This window comes from Oncorhynchus kisutch, linkage group LG11, assembly GCF_002021735.2.
Source record: "Oncorhynchus kisutch isolate 150728-3 linkage group LG11, Okis_V2, whole genome shotgun sequence".
Taxonomy (NCBI): Eukaryota; Metazoa; Chordata; class Actinopteri; order Salmoniformes; family Salmonidae; genus Oncorhynchus; species Oncorhynchus kisutch.
The window spans coordinates 25,566,963-25,590,813 of NC_034184.2; the positions used below are offsets into that span (position 1 = coordinate 25,566,963).

The 23,851-nt window shown below is 43.7% G+C and overlaps 1 protein-coding gene and 1 long non-coding RNA gene across 2 annotated transcripts in view; one reads left to right on the forward strand and one right to left on the reverse strand.

Moving 5' to 3' along the window:
• Positions 1-23,106, reverse strand: part of LOC109899829 (storkhead-box protein 1) — a 48,783-nt gene extending 25,677 nt beyond the window's left edge. The window contains exon 1 of the mRNA XM_020495404.2: positions 22,568-23,106. Coding sequence (XP_020350993.1) covers positions 22,568-22,943 — 376 coding nt within the window. The 5' untranslated portion in view covers positions 22,944-23,106. The remainder of the gene's footprint in view (positions 1-22,567) is intronic.
• Positions 15,298-17,448, forward strand: LOC116376194 (uncharacterized). The gene is made up of 2 exons (XR_004211599.1): positions 15,298-16,128; positions 16,334-17,448. It is a non-coding gene; the product is annotated as an uncharacterized LOC116376194 (long non-coding RNA).
• Positions 23,107-23,851: the final 745 nt, after the last annotated feature.

Genomic DNA, 23,851 nt, shown 5'->3' on the forward strand with positions numbered 1-23,851 from the left:
GGCCCCTTCTGACAGCCTACACAACAGGAGAGATAACACTGGGTTAGTCAGTAGTACCTACTACACTACCAATAAGGGACATACTGGCAGGTCTGGAGTCAGCCCCGTTGCCTGTGTGGACTTCATACTCTAATCATTGGATGGTCTATTGATGTCACTCTTTCTCACACACACACACAAAGACACGCACGCACACATGCATGCAGGTGCACACACACGGTCTTTCTTGTCCCTTTCTAATCTCCAAATCCTAATGATGTGGTCCTCATTCCGTACGCGTGAAATAACAGCCCTATACAGCTGTTCTTTAGGTTTCCGTCTACCTAGTACCTCATCAGTGGAACAACGTGTGCCTGTGCCATCTAACCTCAGAGACATTCTGACCAGCTACTGAGGCAGGAGACGCAAGACTCAGACACAGTTCCCTCTGGTTCGGCATTGATCGTCCTCTGCATAGACAGAGATTTATCCCTATAGTACTCTACTGCCAAGCCCACACAGACCCACACCCATCAAGTCCCATAATATCTCACCGAGACTGAACAGGATCTGGCTGATTTGTATTTAAAATCGGCAAATATTATGCCTTGTGCCGACATTTTATGATAAACGGATTACAGGAGCAGTATACGGTATCTAATAGGTATACCAAGTCCTAGTAGGGAGAGGCTAGGCTACTACTACCACCGTTCCAGTTGGAAAAGCCTCAAAACCAAGGTAATGACTGAACACTACTCCCTATAAGAAAAAGAATAGTCAACTATGATGCAGTTTCCCAGCATGGTTGACAAGACCATGTTCATGCTCCCCCCTGCATACCACTATACTATCACATTCTAGATCTAATGGAAACTTAGGCTAAATCCACCATGATCCTTCACTCTGTGGACTTTGTGATACACACTGAATACACCGAGTACATGCATTCACGCATGCACTGAACACACACACACACACACTTCTACCCAGGCCATGTCTGTAAGTGTAGACTCTTTATCTTGTCTCTAATATTTTCCAATAAGCATTTTGACCAGAGCCCTAAGGGCCCTGTTCAAAAGTCCTGCACTACATACGGAATAGGGTGCCATTTGGGGTGCAGACAGAGTTGCTCCCTGTCACAGTGAATCTAAAGACTGATTTAAATCACTAGAAGGACTTTCCCTCCCTGTCACAGTGAATCTAAAGACTGATTTAAATAACTAGAAGGACTTTCCCTCCCTGTCACAGTGAATCTAAAGACTGATTTAAATCACTAAAAGGACTTTCCCTCCCTGTCACAGTGGACCTGGAGACTGATTTAAATCACTAGATGGACTTTCCCTCCCTGTCACAGTGAATCTAAAGACTGATTTAAATCACTAAAAGGACTTTCCCTCCCTGTCACAGTGAACCTGGAGACTGATTTAAATCACTAGAAGGACTCTCCCTCCCTGTCACAGTGAACCTGGAGACTGATTTAAATCACTAGAAGGACTCTCCCTCCCTGTCACAGTGAACCTGGAGACTGATTTAAATCACTAGAAGGACTTTCCCTCCCTGTCACAGTGAACCTGGAGACTGATTTAAACCACTAGTAGGACTCTCCCTCCCTGTCACAGTGAACCTAAAGACTGATTTCAGCATATCGATTGTGCTACCAGGGCTGGTAAAACCCTTGGAACATGGTTATTCTAACTTCTGTGGCGCATATAAGGCCCTCCCCCGCCCTCCTTTCGGAAAAGCTGACCACGACTCCATTTGGTTGCTTCCAGCCTACAGACAGAGACTAAAACAAGAAGCTCAGGTCTGTTCAACGCTGGTCCGACCAATCTGATTCCACGCTTCAAGACTGCTTCGATCACGTGGATTGGGATATGTTCTGCATTGCGTCCAAAAACAACATTGACGAATACGCTGATTCGGTGAGCGAGTTCATTAGAAAGTGCATTGACGATGTTATACCCACAGCAACGATTAAAACATTCCCAAACCAAAAACCGTGGATTGATGGCAGCATTCGCGCGAAACTGAACCACTGCGCGAACCACTGCTTTTAACCAAGGGAGGGTGACCGGAAACATGACCGAATACAAACAGTGTAGCTATTTCCTCCACAAGGCAATCAAACAAGCTAAGTGTCAGTATAGAGACAAGGTAGAGACGCAATTCACCGGCTCAGACACAAGAGGTATGTGGCAGGGTCTACAGTCAATCACGGATTACAAAAAGAAAACCAGCCCCGTCGCGGACCAGGATGTCTTGCTCCCAGACAGACTTTTTTGCTCGCTTTGAGGACAATACAGTGCCACTGACACGGCCCGCTACCAAAACCTGCGGGCTCTCCTTCATTGCAGCCGAAGTGAGTAAAACATTTAAACGTGTTAACCCTCGCAAGGCTGCAGGCCCAGACGGCATCCCCAGCCGCGTCCTCAGAGCATGCGCAGACCAGCTGGCTGGTGTGTTTACGGACATATTCAATCAATCATTATCCCAGTCTGCTGTTCCCACATGCTTCAAGAGGGCCACCATTGTTCCTGTTCCCAAGAAAGCTAAGGTAACTGAGCTAAACGACTCCCGCCCTGTAGCACTCACTTCCGTCATCATGAAGTGCTTTGAGAGACTAGTCAAGGCCCATATCACCTCCACCCTACCTGACACCCTAGACCCACTCCAATTTGTTTACTGCCCCAATAGGTCCACAAACGATGCAATCGCAACCACACTGCACACTGCCCTAACCCATCTGGACAAGAGGAATACCTATGTGAGAATGCTGTTCATCGACTACAGCTCAGCATTTAACACCATAGTACCCTCCAAACTAGTCATCAAGCTCGAGACCCTGGGTCTCGAACCCGCCCTGTGCAACTGGGTACTGGACTTTCTGACGGGCTGCCCCCAGGTGGTGAGGGTAGGTAACAACATCTCCACCCCGCTGATCCTCAACACTGGAGCCTCACAAGGGTGCGTTCTGAGCCCTCTCCTGTACTCCCTGTTCACCCACGACTGTGTGGCCATGCACGCCTCCAACTCAAACATTAAGTTTGCGGACGACACTACAGTGGTAGGCTTGATTACCAACAACGATGAGACGGCCTACAGGGAGGAGGTGAGGGCCCTCAGAGTGTGGTGTCAGGAAAATAACCCCACACTCAACGTCAACAAAACAAAGATGATGATTGTGGACTTCAGGAAACAGCAGAGGGAGCACCCCCCTATCCACATCGACGGGACAGTAGTGGAGAGGGTAGTAGGTTTTAAGTTCCTCGGCGTACACATCACGGACAAACTGAATTGGTCCACCCACACAGACAGCATTGTGAAGAAGGCGCAGCAGCGCCTCTTCAACCTCAGGAGGCTGAAGAAATTTGGTTTGTCACCAAAAGCACTCACAAACTTCTACAGATGCACAATCGAGAGCATCCTGTCGGGCTGTATCACCGCCTGGTACGGCAACTGCTCCGCCCACAACCGCAAGGCTCTCCAGAGGTTAGTGAGGTCTGCACAACGCATCACCGGGGGCAAACTACCTGCCCTCCAGGACACCTACACCACCCGATGTCACAGGAAGGCCATAAAGATCATCAAGGACAACAACCACCCGAGCCATTACCTGTTCACCCCGCTATCATCCAGAAGGCGAGGTCAGTACAGGTGCATCAAAGCAGCGACCGAGAGACTGAAAAACAGCTTCTATCTCAAGGCCATTAGACTGTTAAACAGCCACCACTAACATTGAGTGGCTGCTGCCAACATACTGACTCAACTCCAGCCACATTAATAATGGAAATTGATGTACAAAATGTATCACTAGCCACTTTAAACAATGCTATATCAACTCTATATCATCTACTGCATCTTGCCATCTTTATGTAATACATGTATCACTAGCCACTTTAAACTATGCCACTTTATGTTTATATACCCTACATTACTCATCTCATATGTATACTGTACAATATACCATCTACTGCATCTTGCCTATGCCGTTCTGTACCATCACTAATTCACATATCTTTATGTACATATTCTTTATCCCTTTACACTTGTGTGTATACGGTAGTAGTTGTGGAATTGTTAGGGTAGATTACTCGTTGGTTATTACTGCATTGTCGGAACTAGAAGCACAAGCATTTCGCTACACTCGCATTAACATCTGCTAACCATGTGTATGTGACAAATAAAATTGTATTTGATTTGAAACCACTAGAAGACTCTCCCTCCCTGTCACAGTGAACCTGGAGACTGATTTAAACCACTAGAAGGATTCTCCCTCCCACTCACAGAGACACTTAACCACTGGCTTCAGTGAATCATCAGATGAATGTTGACTGAATAAAAATCGACATAAATCTTACCAATGTCTCTACAATGTCACCGTTGTTACAACCCCTCTCTCTTTCACACACACCCCACAGACACACACACACACAGTGATAAATGGTGAAGGATGCCTGTTGTGAATTTTTATTACCACATCCTCCCAGACACTCTTCTTTGCCTTTTTGTCCTTGCTGGGCTTACAGGACTCCCTGCCACACCCTTGTGTGTGTGTGCGTGTGTGTGTGTGTGGGGTGTCTTTACGAGCAGAGTGTCGGTGGCCGTCATGGAGGACACAGATGTGGAGCCAGCAACAGTAAAAACAGACCCATAAAGACACTGAAAAGAGTCCTTTACGAGACCAGCACAGATGTGGAGCCAGCAACACATGCATTCAAATCACTGGAGCCATTAACTTCTATACTCCATCCCAGTCAATGTCATCCCATCTCAGCCTGACTCTCTCTGGGGTCTGCCCTTGGGTTCTTCTTATCTCAGACACCAAAGGGCACATCTCCAGAATCTGAGTGACTTCCTCTCCTTATTGATGTGAAAGAGCTGGATAAATGAAAGTAAAATCCCAGTAGACATCATCCACCATACTGCTTCATTTACCCTGTTTTCAAATCATGTTGATGAATGTAGTGTTTCATTTTTTTTTAAGAAAAAAAAGGTTTTCTTAAGGACTGAAACAGTCGGAATCATTTCTGGAATTGTCATATATGACAAGCAAAATGGCCACTACAGAAGTGAATGATTCCAACCAAATTATATCCACATTACTGAGCCATAAAAAGGCAACAATCAGTCCATGAACACTTTGTGATGACTTAACAGCTCCATTGACTTCCAGCAGTAAACTCAGCCTTCCCTCCTTCCCACCCCTCCCTATGGGCTTAAGATAAATATTTCAGTAGAAACTTTACTATCTCAGGGCATCAGTGTTTAAACATAAAGTAGAAGACTTAAGTGGGAGCAAAGGGCAATGTTATGACTGAACCCTCATAGTAATCACAGCTTGAGGAAATGGCTGTGCTGGCAAAGTGATATGATTACTACAAGCTGAAGTATGAGGAAACAGGCCATAGAATATCTAATCATGGGTTAAGTAAAGCTGTGTGAAGGTCCATTCATCTTGGATGAAGATTTTTCAGGGGCAGGACAGGAAAACACAAAAGAGAACGAATATTCACCACACATACAGTACCAGTCAAAAGGTTGGACACACCTACTCCTTTTTGTTGATTTTTACTATTTTCTACATTGTAGAATAATAGCAATGGACATTAGACTGGTTGAAATTTGTCCTTTGGTCTGGAGTCCAAATTTGAGATTTTTGGTTCCAACCGCCGGGAAGCATGGAGGAGGAGGTGTGATAGGGCTTTGCTGGTGACACTGTCAGTGATTTATTTAGAATTCAAGGCACACTTAACCATCATGGCTACCACAGCATTCTGCAGCGATACACTCCCACTAAGTGCAAACCAGATGGGATGGTATCATTTGTTTTTCAACAGGACAATGACCCAAAACACACCTCCAGGCTGTGTAAGGGCTATTTGACCAAGACGGAGAGTGATGGAGTGCTGCATCAGATGACCTGGCCTCCACAATCACCTGACCTTAACCCAATTGAGATGGTTTGGGATGAGTTGGACTGCAGAGTGAAGGAAAAAAAAGCCAATAAGTGCTCAGTATATGTGGGAACTCCTTCAGGACTGTTGGAAAAGCATTCCAGGTGACTACCTCAAGAAGCACTTTTTTGGTTACTACATGATTCCATATGTGTTATTTCATAGTTTTGATGTCTTCACTATTATTCTACAATGTAGAAAATAGTAAACAAAAATAAAGAAAAAACATTGAATGAGTAGGTGTGTCCAAACCTTTGACTGGTTTGACTGAGCTGATTGAACTGGAGTTGGAAGTGTATTTGACTGTTATTGAACCTTGTTTGTCAGCGCTCTGCGATTCAAAACTAACAGCCACAAGGAAACTGCTATAGTTTTCAGTCTGGGAGTGACAGTTGACTTTCAGTCAACACTCAGGTAGTGGGTTGTTGCCTTTCTTCATGATTGTAACCTATCACCAGCTCACTACCTCTGTTACATAAGAAAGACACAGACTACACAGTGAGATCAGATGGACGTTTACCACAGTGGGGAAAGGTGAAAGGTCATTAAAAAGGATACATGGGCTCTGTGGAAGGAGAAAGCGACCTGAATGTAATCCTGAGAAGGCCTTGCTGTCATGGACAACACCAACAGACAGACAGTAGGCATAGCCTATTTGTCAAACTGACAGAGACACCCACGGACGGCGTTAGCCATCTGAGCAAATAGTGAATAAGCCAGAATAAAAGACGAGAAAGCAGACTGTTTATGGACGCCCGGTTCTTACTCTACAGCCCTTTCAGAATCAAAACAACATTTTAACTTTTGCCAAAAGTTATTAGGTCATTGTTTCAAGCTCTGACTGGGAACAGAGGCACACTTTGTTAGGAGTTCCATCACCATAGAAACACATACAGAACTGTGCCACACACTCTGAGTATACATCAGATATCAAAAGGATGAAAAAATCTACCCATCAACACAAAATGCCTTGCACTGACAAAGTCTCAAAACCAATACATTATTACATTTACACTACCAAAATTATGTGGACACCTGCTCGTCGAAACATCACATTCCAAAATCATGGTCATTATTATGGAGTTGGTCCCACCTTTGCTGCTATAAGAGTCTCCACTCTTCTGGGAAGGCTTTCCACTAGATGTTGGAACATTGCTGTGGGGACTTGCTTCCATTCAGCCACAAGAACCGGTGCCCGCGCACATTGACTCTGTATCAGTACCCCCTGTATATAGTCTCGCAGTTGTTATTTCACTGCTGCTCTTTAATTACTTGTTACTTTTATCTCTTATTCTTATCTGTATTTTATTCAACTGCATTTTTGGTTAGGGGCTCGTAAGTAAGCATTTCAGTGTTGTATTCAGCGCGTGTGACTAATAAAATTTGATTTGAAGAACATTAGTGAGTTCGGGGACTAATGTTGGTTGATTAGACCTGGCTCACAGTCGGCGTTCCAATTCATCCCAAAGGTGTTTGATGGAGTTGAGGTCATGGCTCTGTGCAGGCCAGTCAAGTTCTTCCACACCGATCTCGACAAACTATTTCTGTATGGACCTCGCTTTGTGTATTAGGGCATTGTCATACTGAAACGGGAAAGGGCCTTCCACAAACTGTTGCCACAAAGTTGGAAGCACAGGATTGTCTAGAATATTTTTTGTATGTTGTAGCGTTAAGATTTCCCTTCACTGGAACTAAGGGGCCTAACCCCAGACCATTATTCCTCCTCCACCAAACTCTACAGTTGGCACTATGAATTGGGGCAGGTAGCGTTCTCTTGGCATCCGCCAAACTCAGATTAGTCCGTCGGACAACCAGATGGTGAAGTGTGATTCATCACTCCAGAGAACGCATTTCCACTGCTCCAGAGTCCAATGGCGGCGAGCTTCACACCACCCCAGCCGATGCTTGACATTGCGCAAAGTGATCTTAGGCATGTGTGCGACTGCTCTGCCATGGAAACCCATTTCGTGAAGCTCCCGAACAGTTCTTGTGCTGACGTTTTTTCCAGAGGCAGTTTGGAACTCAGTAGTGAGTGTTGCAACCGAGGACAGATGATTTTTACGCGCTTCAGCACTCCGCGGTCCCGTTCTGTGAGCTTGTGTGGCGTACCACTTCCCAGCTTAGCCGTTGTTGCTCCTAGATGTTTCCACTTCACGATAACAGCACTTACAGTTGACCTGGGCGGCTCTAGCAGGGGAGAAATTTCACGAATTGACTTGTTGGAAGGGTGGCATCCTATGACGGTGCCACGTTGAAAGTCACTGAGCTCTTCACTGAGTATGGGATCCCAATATTTTTAATATATAGTGTATGTTCTGAAGTCTCAAAGATATGAGTTATGAGTCTGTGAAGAAAACATCTAACCACATTTGTTGAGCAAAGACCCAGACATTTGACTTCATACAAACAGACACACTGTTGTATAGAGATGCCAGAGGTGCTTTTCGGCATTAAAAAGAACAGTCAGTGTAGTGTTTCACGGTATATCGGTACCACAGCAATATCACAGTACCAAAACACCACGATACCTATGACACCAACATTTTAGAATACCATAGTACAGTTTCATATGATACTACCGACTTTTTCAGCCCTACCGATCTAAAGAACCTGCTGGCGCCTGCTATAACATGTTTATAAAGTCAGTTGTGTTAATAAATTCAGTTGAATTTAAGTATGGGCAGAGCCAATAATAGAGCCAATAATACCCACTTCATCCCCTACCAGCCCTCAAAGCCAATTTATATTTGATCCGAAAATGTGGTCGGAGGCGCCGTATGGATGGTGTGACCCATTCGCGGAGCCTCATGAGCCATGCAGAAATCAAATTGCAGAGCTCCGTACTGCATCGATGTGCGTCTCCAAAATGTTGTAACAATGCGGAGGGCTCCGTATAGCTCCAGAATGACCGTGCAGCTCCTTTCACTGACCTGCTTCTCTCCGTCTGCTCTTCATGTGCGTCTATTCCTCTGTCGGTTTAAAAATATACATAATGTAGGCGTGATTGTGAGCGGGGATGCAGACCCAGATGAGTCTTCTGTTGTTAGATTTGTACATGTATTACATTGGAGCAGCGTGAAAAGAGAGCAATGTTGATAGGCTACATTGTAACATTTCATCGCATGTTATACCCTAGAGCACAGGCCAGGCTGAATAGACTACGCAAGTTTACTGTCCTGCAGCCTCATTGTCAGAGGGGGAAGAGTCTGTGTCACTAATTCTGTGACACAACATTATGACATGTCTTCAGGATAAGAGCTGTGAAGATGCTGACCTCCTTCTCGTCAGTCATCAACACACTAAGGGATGGTTTCCTGGACCTGGATGATGTTTAGGCCTCCTCCTAGACTCCTCCTCCTAGACTCCTCCTCCTGCTCTAGACAGAACGCTTATTCCTCACCGCATACGGAGTTTTAGGAAATGGGCCTGAATCCTGACACTTCATTCCCCAAACAATGAACCCTGTAATGTTCCTAGGAACCAGACAGAGTAACCAGGTGTTAGACTGAAGAAAGGTAATAATGTAACAGAGAATAAGCCCCTATTTGGCCCGGTTCCCAAAAGTGCTCACTGTAACCCGATGCTCAGACAACTTTTAGATCCCTCATGACTGTGATGCATTGACCATGGAGGCAGGTAGCAGATAAACATGTTAACTTACATTCCAATGTTTTTTTTTATTAAACAGTGGGAGGAAGGTTGGCATTCGTTTCTAAGCTATTATGTGATATTATAAAGGGAACGGAACATGGTTTAGACCTAGTCATTAAAATGGCATGGTATGGTTAGAAAGCACAGTGCTTCTGTCCTCTATTCTGGCTGTCTAGTGACCACCAAGCCCAGAGGAATGCAGAAGACTTCAGTTTCACAAGCTTTGTTTCCAGCACGCTCCACCCAAGGAGCCTTAACCCCCATGAGACTGAGTGATGGTACACATACATACGGACACCAACATGTGCACACACACAAACGGATGCACTCACACACACGCCCGTGCACACACACGCTCGAAGCCTCGAACACACATTCACGAGCATGCACATACATACATACATACACACAGGCATGCAGACACACATATAAACGCATGCACACACACACTCCTACCCTTACCCCTGGGAGAGAGGAATGGTTTATAGTACTCCCACCCCCTCTAATCAAGAGTGATGGTGGTGCGTGGGTCATTGAGGCCAGATGAAAGCCATTTCCTCTCTAGTCTAACCAGAGTATGTGCAGTAGGCCTAGTGGAGAGACGTCTGATGCGCCAACAAACTGAACCAAACACAAAAACCGTATGTTTCAATTCATTCTTATCTTCATCCATAATATAATAATACCAGGCCGTGTTTCTATCTCCGAGCATGTGTTATCAGTGTTATATGAAGCTAAGTCAACGTCCCCTCAGGAAGCTGAAGCTTCAATAATAACAGAAATACTAGAATACTACATCACCTGGTGACTTCTACCTCTGACCAGCAGTGAGAGAATAAGGTTAAAATCCAATAAAAGCAGTCGACACACACACCACAAACCATGCACACACACCCACAAACCATGCACACACACACACCCACAAACCATGCACACCCACACACCCACAAACCATGCACACACACACACCCACAAACCATGCACACACACACACCCACAAACCATGCACACACACCCACAAACCATGCACACACACCCACAAACCATGCACACACACCCACAAACCATGCACACACACCCACAAACCATGCACACACACCCACAAACCATGCACACACACCCACAAACCATGCACACACACCCACAAACCATGCACACACACCCACAAACCATGCACACACACCCACAAACCATGCACACACACCCACAAACCATGCACACACACCACAAACCATGCACACACACCCACAAACCATGCACACACACCCACAAACCATGCACACACACCACAAACCATGCACACACACCACAAACCATGCACACACACCACAAACCATGCACACACACCACAAACCATGCACACACACACACCAGTGTGAATAAGCTGAGGGGTGCAAGATCTGTGTGTAATTGTTGGCTGTGATCCAGTGTTGTGGGTAAACTCTACAGGTTAATAAATGACCCAGTCTGTATGATTCTCACCTAGGGAGAGTTTCCTGCTGAATGGGAAGAGGATGTAGCTAACAAATGATCAGGGACACCGAGGGGTCATGTTAGAGAATGGAGGGTGAGGTTGTCTTTTCCTCTCTGGACTAATAATAAAGCAACTGAGGAAATAGCTATCAAGACACCACATATACACATACTTTCTCCTTTTTCCATTTCTCACACTGTGGGGTCCATGACCAGGACACACAGAGAGTGAGAGCGAGACCCATGTCTAACAGCATCAGGTCACACTGGACTGGTAGCATGAAAGATGGCGCTTCATAAAAAGGCCTTTTTTCTTTGTAAGAACGTCACTGGCCCAGCCAGTCTGGCTGAATCGGTGGACAACAGGGAATAACTAGGCCTATTCTGACAACTCTTGGAGGAAAATGGTTTGTGCTACTTCATTATTCAAATCCAACACATTTCACCATTCAGTGTGCTTAAACGTTTGTCAAGCCAAGCTACGCCTGACTACCCCTGTTGAATGCAGAGTCCGACCACTTGTAATCAAGCCTCATCTCCACTCAGAAACACTACCTCTGTACTGTGTGTGTTCTTCTACAGGGAGAGAGTGTGTGTGCGTTCTACTTATTTTACAGGCACATGGTGGTTCAACTGGGCTTTATCTGTATATGAGGAACACCTAGAAACACAGCATGTCCGCACGCACAAACAGGGCTTTTTCTGTTTAGGAGGAATATCTAGAAACACAGCATGCACGTGCCCACAAACAGGGCTTTTTCTGTTTCGGAGGAATATCTAGAAACATAGCACGAACGCCCGTGCACACACACAGTCTGAGGATGGAACACCTGGAGACGCTGTGATTATATGAGCCGGTTGCCTTAACTACGACCCCAGTTAGCCCAGAAGTTGCCACCTTTGACCTTAGCTGCATGATCACGACAGGGTGCCCAGGCCACGTGGCAATCACACACATATGCACAAACACACACAGGGTGGGCAGTTTAACCCCAGTAAGTCGAGGGGATGTCATGGCTAATAAGCGGACATCTGGTAGAGTTACGACCATTAGTACAGCTCCGAGTCTCGGACCAAACAAACCAATGAAATCAGACTCCCTATGTCTTAAAGTATACAAGCACTTTCATCCCCAAGATGTGAAGAAAAAGAGAAAAACAGAAGTTCTCTGTGTTCAGATAATGATTGATTCAAGAGGGAAGCATTGCAGAAATGAGTTGGAACCAATGCATACATTTGTTTTGCATGTGTCCTATAATTCTACATCCTCTCATCAACTCAATTTATAGGCCTAACGCAATACTTCTCCAATTACGTTTTTTCTTCTTCATCTATTTGCATTTTATAAGGTAAATATATTGAGAACACAATATAATTTACAACGACGATGTTGAGAAGAGTTACATTGGATTGAATGACCCAATTGGAAGCTCCACATTCAAATGCAATACCACGACACTGACAGTGACGACATAGTCTCTTGTTGTCCTTGACAGTGGAGGATGAGGGTTAAATTGTGTCGGAGGACACAGGATACCTCATTACACCACAGGGCGACTCAACATTAATGTCTTACGTGCATATCCCTCCGCCTGGCTGTAGCCTCATACCAGGAACTATATCCAGAGTGAGATGCCGCCCTAAATGACACCCTATTCCCTACATTATGCACTACTTTTGACGGGAGCCGTATGGGCCAAGAACAAAAGTAGTGCACTATAGGGAATAGAGTGCCATTTGGGATGCATATTAGCCTTCTCAATAATGCAGAGGCAGCTAACAGTCATTGTGATGAGGGAAGCCTCTTATTTCACCTGAGGAAAAGAGTTGAACAACAACTAGGTTCTTCCATGACAAGGCTATTAGTATTATGACATAACAAGACTGACGAGAGTGCCACTCCCCCATAGTAGAATAACAGTATAGCCTAGGACATCTATTTGTATGGTGTCACCATTCTCTCAAAAGACCTTCCTTCCAACCTCATGCTTTACTTTACCACAATTGTTCAGGAACCTGAAGGCTTCTGTGATCAAATGTTTTTTTTGTGTGTTTTTTTTACAAGTTACACAAAACAGATACGTATGGACAGAAAAAACAAGTGTCCAAACAGTTCCCATCCCACCCTCCACCACAAGACTTCCCCAACCCAAAGTTAGTGGTTCTCAATAGCAGTCTTTTTACAGAGTCATACGTTGATGAAAGAGTACATCTGTTTATTTCACTTGCCCCATGCATGCGTCCTACAGATATTTCCATGTTTATAATGTCCATGAATGATAGCAGCCACTGCTGTCTGCTTAAAGAATGAGGAGCCTGCCAATGTGAGGCTACAGTCAACAACAACAAAAATACGTCGCTATTTGACAGATAAGTCTACAGTAGTGTCATCATTTAACAATAAAATGAATGGTGAACATGGTACATTTCTACCCATTATGTCAGATAGACAGGATGAGACAACAGAAAAGTCAAATCCCTGGGCACTCCCAAACCAAAACCAAACCAAACTCTGGTCCAAACCAAACTCTGGTCCAATTACTCACAATGCTACATATGGAAAGGTCTTTCTTCTATGACGTATGTGAAGGGATAAGTTTATGAGTCTAACGCCAGTTCTAACCACTCTTCTGCTCTCTCAGTTGAACTCAGAATGCTCTTTTCACAGAGCTCAGTGAGCTCACTTGCTCTGTTTTTCTGACAAACATAGCTGTCCAATCATTCAATCATTCCAATAAAACCCTCTACAGTTTCTACTCTTTGTATAAAAAATCTGTTCATGATTTCATAAGCCTTGAGGCTAGCCTGAGGCTATGAGAGAGAAAGAGCGAGACAGAGAGAGATGAGTGTTACTCCAGCGTAGGAGGTCAACTCCAGTACCAGGGGTGGTCCATTTCCAGAAAGACAAAACAGAGCCTGTTCATTCTCCAGTTCACCCCTGTTTCCTCATTCCCTTAACAGATCAATCCTTCACCCTCACCACCCACTGTCTCCCTCCACTCATCCCCTCCAAACACCCCTCCTCCTCAATCAGTCACCCAAACCCCTTCATCTCCTCACCCATTCCGTTCATCGTCCTCCTCTCTCCCCTCATTCTCCTCCTCTCGCCCCTCATCCAAACAGTGGTGGCACCAGTAAACCATCAGTCTTCTCCCCCCATTAGCACTGACACAGTGATAATCAGACAGACCGAATGAGGAAACTAACCCCGCCTTATAAATTACAGAGCTGTGGTGATCGATTCTCACCTTTCCCTCTCTCTGTCGCTCTCTCTGGGCTAAACTTCTCCTAAAAGTTATAATAAGAGTTATGTTACTAACAGTAGATTAGCTAAACCCACCACTGCACTGAGGTTTACTGTCATCTCGAGCTCTCAATTAGAAAAGAGATGGGGCTTTGTGTTAAACAAGGGTTAGGCCATATTCAAAGAGGGTTCTTGCTAGGGTTTTTGCGCAGTGTCTTAAGAAATGCCTCAAATAGGCTAATCAAATAGTTTGGTTAGCTGGTAACATCATTACAAATCCTACCACCCAATTTCCTCCAGTGAATAGAAAGAGAACAGCCCTCTCAGTTAGGAAAATTGCATTCTAGTCACATTCAAAACGTAGGAAATTGTCTGGTTAAAAACTCCATAACAAATTATAACCTGGAAAAGGTCAAAGGGGGCATTTCCAAGTTGGAGCTGGCGTGTTGAAGTCAATGTCAAGGTCTTTCTCGGTGTCTGCTATAAAGGCATCGGCTTATATAGTCCCTCACTGGCCATAAAATGAAAGGACATTAATCCTGAAGGACTGGGGTTGTTAGGGTGGCTCTGGTTGGCAGCCAATGGAGGACTGATTCACTGCTGACCACCTTGTAGTGAAAAGGCAGTAAACTAACCTGCAGGGACTAATTTCCCAAAAAATCACTATCGAGTAGAATCAGTCTGATCAGAAGGAAGAGAAGAGTGTGTGTGTGTTTGTGTGCACGTGTGTCTGTCAGTCTGCCTGTGTGTCACTATGCATTTATGCACGCCCATGTGTTCGTGTTTTTAGGGTGTGCATAACAATATCCTTGTCCCCCATGTGGTGAGTGTGTATGTGGGAGTTTGTTGTGAGTTGAAGCTTATTAAAAGGCGGCTACAAGCTCCACTCCATTGATCTACATGCTTGCGTGCATGTGGGAGGAGATGTGTTTGGGGGCAGCGGACTCTTTCCGTTGCGTTCCATCCAGTGAGGAAGTCCGCCTTGTGGAATGTATATTCACTAGGGGGTTTGGGGAGGCAGCGGAGCTTACCAAGCAAGAGGGTCGAGGCACTCTTTCATTTTTTTTTATTTTTTACTCTAGCTGGTGACAGCATTTGAACCTCCGGATCCGGTGTTACATGCCTGTTAATAAATAGTAGCTAACTGGCTACATGTCAGGCTAGTCTGGTCTATGCTTTACAACGCTACTTTTTAGCCACAGAAGATGAAGCAAACATGTCTCTCTATGAGTGGCAATAGATTGAACTACTCAGGAGAATAAAAATTGCTGACAAAATGGCGAGTTCATCCAATGAAGAGAATACACGAGCTGGAGAATACACGAGCTGGAGAATACACGAGCTGGAGAATACACGTCTGTTGTTCAACCTTTGTGAAGCAATGATGAGGAAAGACATTTTCAATACTTTCGGATGTCGGATGCCAGATTTGACCACTTGCATCAGCGACTTCCCCCTAACCTCCAGCACAAGAGAACTCACAGCTTGACCGTCATTGCTTCAGGAAGGCTGTCTTTGACATGTTTTTTTTTGCCAGTGGCAGCACACAGAAAGAAGTGTGCCACGCAATCTGGCATGTCCTGAAGGAGGATTTTGTTGCTTATCCCTCTGTGGCAAAAAATGGGCTTCACCATGGTCGACGTGAACACATAGCCGAGAGGGAAATGCAGGAATCTTTTCCCGAAGCAAGTTGAGCTCCCAACTCATTACAGGCCATCTGCCACTACCAAGGTCAGAGAGCTTGCCGGGGACCCAAACACAGAGCCTATGTTTTCGTGGAAGATGAGGCATTCCCTCTGATGGTAAATCTAATGCGACCATATCCAGGTAACATACGCTTAATACATGTGACATATGTGGAAATTATTGCATGGACGTTGTATTTATATGCCTCACATAAATGTGATCTGGCATCCCAGTAAGAGGACGAGGGCCTATGTCCAAAGCATTGGCTGCACAGATGTTACAGTACACATTTGGCAGCCTTCATGTTCCTGTTCAATACTAATAGAAAAGCTTATTTTATTCATAGATTCTTCTGGCTTTAATGGCGCCAAGAAGATCTACAACTATCACCATTCAATAGCCAGAAGAATTTCAGAGAACTGCTTTGGGATCCTTGCTGCAAGATGGAGGATCCTGAGACGAGCCCTTGAGGTTGGCCCAGCTGTTCAAGTGCCTTTTCAGGATGCTGCGATCACGTGTGGCAGCCTACAGTAAATGTTGGAGTGTGGTTTGGAAAACGTGTGCACATACACTAAGTGTACAAAACATTAGGAACACCTTCAGAACAGTCGCTATTCGTCGGGGCATGGACTACAAGGTGTTGAAAGCGTTCCACAGCGATGCTGGCCCATGTTTATTCTAATGCTTCCCACAGTTGTGTCAAGTTGGCTGGATGTCCTTTGGGTGGTGGACCATTCTTGATACACAGCAGTGTTGCAGTCCTTGACACATACCGGTGTGCCTGGCACCTACTACCATAATCCATTCAAAGGCACTTTAATATTTTGTCTTGCCATTTACCCTCTGAAGGGCACACATACACAATACATGTCTCAATTGTCTCAAGTCTTACAAATCCTTTTTTAACCTGTCTTCTCCCCTTTATCGACACTGATTGAAAAGTTGTCTGGACTACGAGAGACCTCCGCCGACGACTCAATCTGCACCCATCGCATCATTGTCCATAACAAACAGGGTAGGCAGGGGTATTAAGGGTGTGCAACATTTATTTTCTGTTAAATAAATAACATTTTTTAGCAAAGAGTTTTTAGCAAAGATCTTTATCGAAAACGTGTTGTGATTGGAGCTCTGGATTTTCCACACTGCATTTTTTAAACAAAAATAGCAGAGATGTGCTTTAGAAATAGCAACTTGGATGAAATATGACGATGTTTGCCTTTCCGTGCTTTGTATAGCCTACTACTGAATATGGTGCAAATGTATGCTCAGATATGTCAACTTCATGTGAAGAAGCACAATGATTTTCGGTAACCTGAAGAGGTAAAATTATTTGTCCGTTGGGCATTTCATGAGTCGAATTTATCCCATTTTCTATCAGACATACGAGGATGAATATTACATATCATGTAAGGATATCTATTGAAATTATGAAAAAATAAATAAATACAGATACATAAATGATTAGGTGATGACTACTGATATGATACATTTCTGAAACTATATGGAAAATATATGGATCTGCCTAATTATAAAGGCTTAGATATGTCAGCATCTTTCCAGAGTGAGAATATTAGACAAATATGTAAGCGGGTGCACACGCATCAGATGTGTGTCTTGAAAATATCTCACCCCAGATATCTCCCTGGACTCATATGGTTTTGCAACTCCGGGAGAAGAGGAATAGCAGAGCGGCATGCACAACTGCGTATGGGCTCATCTGGAAAAGAGAGGCTATGTGTAGCTAAAGAAGCAAATTCATATCAACCCATCATGTGTTGGCTAAATAGTAAGCCCAATGTTGCAGTAATGTATCATCACCAGCCAATGTGATCACACTATCGCACGCTTTCTCTCCTATCAAACACCCACCAGTTATTTTGGCTGAAGACAGATAGCCTACTAGCAATTTGTAGTTGCATGCATATTAACCCATCATTTTCTTAGCTAAATAAGGGCCTTTAAATATTTACCTGTTAAGACAGGGAAAAAATATGAAATGGCAGTGTGCATTAGAGGCCATTGCGGGTCCCATATGGACCCAATATGCATAAATGTATACAAAATATATAGAGACCGGTTCAGAACGGATCCAAGGACAACTAGACCCATTCCATATATACCTGATCGGATTCAGACTGGTCCGATCCAAGTGAGGGAAGCAGCAGAAAGTATATTTTTAAGCTACTTTATTAACCGGAGCTGATAAAGCGTGATGGGAGAAGGTAGAGAGAGGTGACACTTTAGCAGGGGCTGTGCTGTGTGTGTAGGCCACTGTGAGTGTGAGCAAGTGACATGGGGAACAAGGAGGGATAGACAGCAACTAACCAACCCGACTCACGCCATAGTAGACTAATAGCTGCCATAGCTAGGTTATTTATCATCCAATATGAATACGTAGTAGCTACCGGTCTTGAGCGCATCAAACCGGGAGAAGCTAGTTAAGCTAGCTAGCTAGGCCTACAGCTACAAACAACAACTCAGAATATAAAGTAGCAACCTACCTGTTAGGCTACAGCGACCAAGAGCTATCATTCTTCTTTAACTTTTAATTCCATCATTTTAATTTCATCTTCCATTGATTAGATATTTCCTAACTTTTGCCCCACATGAAGGCTCTATGACTGTAACAACTGCTCCCACGTGGCGCATCTCAGTGCAAGAGGCAATACTACAGTCCCTGGTTCGAATTCAGGCTGAATCACATCCGGCCGTGATTGGGAGTCCCATAGGGCGGCGCACATTTGGCCCAGCGTCGTCCGGGTTTGGCCGTCATTGTAAATAAGAATATGTTCTTAACTGACTTTCCTAGTTAAATAAAGATTAAATTATTTAAAAATTAAATTCCTCTTTGATGCCTTATGATTGGACGACAACAACAACACTGTGAAAAGCAAAGAGCAGCAACATAAATAACAATTTCTCTCCCCCTCTCCTGTTAGCAGTCACGTTTGGATCTGTATGGGTCCTTCCGAACAAGTCAGTTAAAATGACACATACAGAGAAGCGTGACAATCAGATCAGATCCGACTCATGACATAAATTAGAATTCTGCATCTGGACCTGCTCAGGTCCCAGATATTCGGGTACAGGTGGATCCGTGAAGACCTCTAGTGTGCATTCCCCGGGCTAGGTGCCATAGAATTTCAGTGAAAATAGACTAGAACAGCACAAGGACAGAACTACATACATTTTAAGCATTTCCTTTAAGCTTTGAGAGTGATAAGGACAAATTTAATGTCAGACAACAACAGAATGTTCATTTATTTAATGCGTGCCAAAGCTGGTGAAAGGGGAAGTTTTATACTGAGGCATTGGCAGGACGTTTAAACATATTAGCATATTCATGCCTCAGTTGGCCAAAATAAAAGTACAGGCATTGTTACTGGCAATACCATTAAGATATACAGAAAAGGGCAGCAAAAAGTTGACATGGTAAAGTTGGTAGATTTTCGTCATGGCAGGGATATTTATGACAGGGATATTTCTCTCTATTTCTGTCCTATAACCTGATCATACCATAATTGGGTCCACACAGAGGTGTCATTTACACTTACTATACAACCCATGAGATCATGTCATACATATATGGATGTTCAAAACACCATGCACAATATAGCTGCCTGAAAATGATTTAAAAAAATATAGCTTTCTGAAAGTAATAAGAGAGAGAGAAGCCTATTTAAGGTTGTACAGAAATTTGTAAACAGGCTTTGACAAACATACAGAATGTTTCAACGTGAAAGATGACACTGATTGGTCAGTCAAGAGTCTGCAGAAGACTACCAGACAATGTTTTTAGCAAGCGGACGTTTATTGGACATCATGGCTGAAGCTTTGTGACAAATACAATAGATAGTTTACCAATCACATAAATTAAACAGGCAGGGTACCCATAGCCGCGTGAAGTAGGGGTGCTGAGGGTGCTGCAGCACCCCCTAAAAAATAAGAATAAAAAATATATATAAACACTTTTGTTTTTTTAATCAATATTTTTCCACAAAAGTAGTGCACTGGGCCTATACTAGTATTAGCGGACCAATATAGACATTTGTAGTGGAGGCCAAAAAAATGACATAGGTGCAAAGTCATGGGCAAAGACACAAAACATCCACATCAAATTAAACGTTTTTCTTGATCAAATAACATGGAAAACAACCACTTTTTGTGAAGTATTAATGTCCTATCATTACAAACCACTTAATTACTATATTGTACATAGGCTGGTCATCTAGGTTTGTACCTGTAGACTTTCCATTACCATGTAGAAAAACAATACAGTAATTGAGACATCAAGTGGTTTGTGGTGATGTGGCTCAGTTGGTAGAGCATGGCGCTTGCAATGCTAGGGTTGTGGGCACGCCCGGCCCACTCATTAGGCGTCCGCCTATGGTGGCAGATTGACGAGGGCGGCATTTTCTGAGCTAAACTGACCAAGACACACCTCCAACAACAACACATAAAACCTCACACAATTCTGTCCCAAAACAATGACAATTTCTCAACCAGTGGCATATGGGCTTTTTAGGTGAGCGTAGATTCCGCCCTGTGATAAGCAGTGCCCACTTTGTCAAAGGAAGTGCAAAATATTGTCCATTCTCAGCATGCCTCTTCAGGGTACTGATGGAGAGACGCATCGCTGTGGTGCTCCAGCAACGTTCCGTCAAAAAGATCATCTAACGTAAATCATGTAGCAGATATAGGATATGGTAGAAAGAGTATGTGGTCTTTTCTGTAGCCTACAGGCTGGAGATAAAATGTATGACAATGTAATGAGATGGACACATCAAATAGCCTAACCTAAATGGTGCCCAATCAACAACAAAAAATGTGCTGTCATGTTCCCACTGTGGAAACACATTGCAAATAGGCTCACGATAACTCCTGATTAAGTTGGGTATCAACATCCGAAAAATAAGTATTTTCAACTTTCAGAACCAAAATTGAACCTGACTTCAACGTCTGGAAAATATGTTTTTTTATACGTCTTTTCAACATCATTTTGCTTACTGGGGATATTTTTGTTTTGCGGGGCAGCATTTTTTTTTATTATGGAGGCAGAACAGCAAGGACCAGCCCTGGTTGTGGGTTCAATTCCCACCAGGGACCAATACGAAAAAGGAATGAACAGACCATTTCAGTTTTCATATAAAAATAAGTTCCATTTGCAAAGTATTTTAAGAAACTGAAAAGCATATATCGTGCAAGTATTTTTTATATTCCACAAGTATTATCAGATTAACTGTTTTGTACAGATAATTATCAGTCATGTACAAATGCTGTTAAACAGTCAAATACATTTAGTTTTTTTTAAGTCACACTGGGCCTTTATTAGTCCTGTATTAGAAACCAATATATATATCTGTAGGGCGTCCAAATGTTTTATGCATCCCCCAGTCGGGAAAAATTCGCAGCATCCCCACCCCCAAACTTCATGCAGCAATGAGGGTACCCAGCTAAAGGTAGTTAGCGCCTATAGGTTTTTTTCTTTAGCGCCTATTGATGAATGCATCTACTTCCTGGGAAATGTTATTAAGAGCCCTGACGCTTGCTGTAAACATGAACACGCAACGCTTGCTGTACAGTTTTTTAAACATAAGGAACATATATTTCATATCAGGCAGAAATAATTTTCACACCAAAAAATACGAGTTCGACTACCATTATGAAAGCGGAATAATTAGCTTGCGCCAAACACCTGTGTGTAAGCTAACTCGAGAAGTGTCGTTTGGTCAAATGGAGGCACCCATAGCTGTATGGAACTGTGCAGAACTGCTACAGTAAGTGTATTTTGCGTGATGTATTGTTGTCTCTACCTTCTTGCCCTTTGTTCTGTTGTTTGTGCCATGTTGTGCTGCTGCCATGCTGTGTTATGTCTTGCTGCCATGCTATGTTGTTGTCTTTAGTTCTCTCTTTATTGTGGTGTCTCTCTTGTCGTGATGTGTGTTGTCCTATATTTTTATTTTATTATTTTTATTTTTATTCCCAGCCCCGTCCCCGCAGGAGGCTTTTTGCCTTTTGGTAGGCCATCATTGTAAATATGTGTTCTTAATTAACTGACCTGTCTAGTTAAATCAAAAAATATTTTAAGGATTCTTTCACGTTGATGAAAGTGCCACATACTGTATGTTTCGAAAGGCGTATCGCAAGCGATGATGATTGACGTTTCGAAACATTAAAACACAGCTTCGGGATTGTAGTTCTCATGAGCCAGTCGTGGGAGAAACTAATCGCTGAAACTGTAGGGAGAAGGCAGAATACCGCCTGTTGATCACTTGCCCATTGACAGTTGCTCAGGCTTTTATTTTCATTAGCCTACATCTCGAGGCTGAGTGCTGTGTAAACAAAGTATTTTCCAAAGAGTCCCTATATAAATTCTGGAGAGTGGGGGACTCAAGTCAATACTTATCAATGTGGTTAGATCATTTTCTTATGGAAGAAAATCATCATTTATTGTGCGCCATGATGGCAATGGCCATTCATATATATTTTGTTGCACAGGCAACATGTTCTCATATGTAATCTAAAAAAGAATCAAACAAAGTATAAATAGTAATGGTAGAATAATAATTCCGGCACATACCCACTGCTTTGATGACAAACCCTTTGGGTGACCTCAGCGCTCTGCGCATCCAAGCTTCCCTCAACACCTCCAGGTTGTTGGCATTCCCATGGACGAAAAGGACCAAATTCTCCATCCATCCGTGGAAATAAACTTCAGCTACCGCTTTCACAAGTCTTTTGTTCCAAAAACTGCGCAGATTTTGCGCTTTGAAATCCGTAAAAATCTCCTGACCACTCGCACTGTTCACGTTGTATTTCCCTCCACCGGTGATTATCGAGCTCTCCTCTTCCTTGCAGAAGACCAGCGCTAGCGAGGCGGTCGACAGTTGGACGATCCGCTGTTGTTGTGACATTTTTGTTATCGCCGATTCGCTCGATTCTAGGAAAAATATCATGCTACAGACATCATCACACAACGAAGCACGTATTTCCCACCCTAAATACCCTTGGAACGCTAGAATTTGTAAAACATTCCGACAGTGTCCGTCGGAGCTGTGCCAAGTGATCTAAGCGGAGCGCAGACTGTGGTAGTTTCTCCTGCTTCCAAGGTAACCAGTGGTGAATCTGGCAGAGGAGGCGGAGGGATCAGCTAGTTGTGACAGGGCCAATAAAAGTAGTCTTAGGTTGGCTATTGAAGTGCAATTCAACTGGAACTTGACAGACAGGTGCGAATCTCGATTTTTACCTACAGTGCCTTGCGAAAGTATTCGGCCCCCTTGAACTTTGCGACCTTTTGCCACATTTCAGGCTTCAAACATAAAGATATAAAACTGTATTTTTTTGTGAAGAATCAACAACAAGTGGGACACAATCATGAAGTGGAATGACATTTATTGGATATTTCAAACTTTTTTAACAAATCAAAAACTGAAAAATTGGGCGTGCAAAATTATTCAGCCCCTTTACTTTCAGTGCAGCAAACTCTCTCCAGAAGTTCAGTGAGGATCTCTGAATGATCCAATGTTCACCTAAATGACTAATGATGATAAATACAATCCACCTGTGTGTAATCAAGTCTCCGTATAAATGCACCTGCACTGTGATAGTCTCAGAGGTCCGTTAAAAGCGCAGAGAGCATCATGAAGAACAAGGAACACACCAGGCAGGTCCGAGATACTGTTGTGAAGAAGTTTAAAGCCGGATTTGGATACAAAAAGATTTCCCAAGCTTTACACATCCCAAGGAGCACTGTGCAAGCGATAATATTGAAATGGAAGGAGTATCAGACCACTGCAAATCTACCAAGACCTGGCCGTCCCTCTAAACTTTCAGCTCATACAAGGAGAAGACTGATCAGAGATGC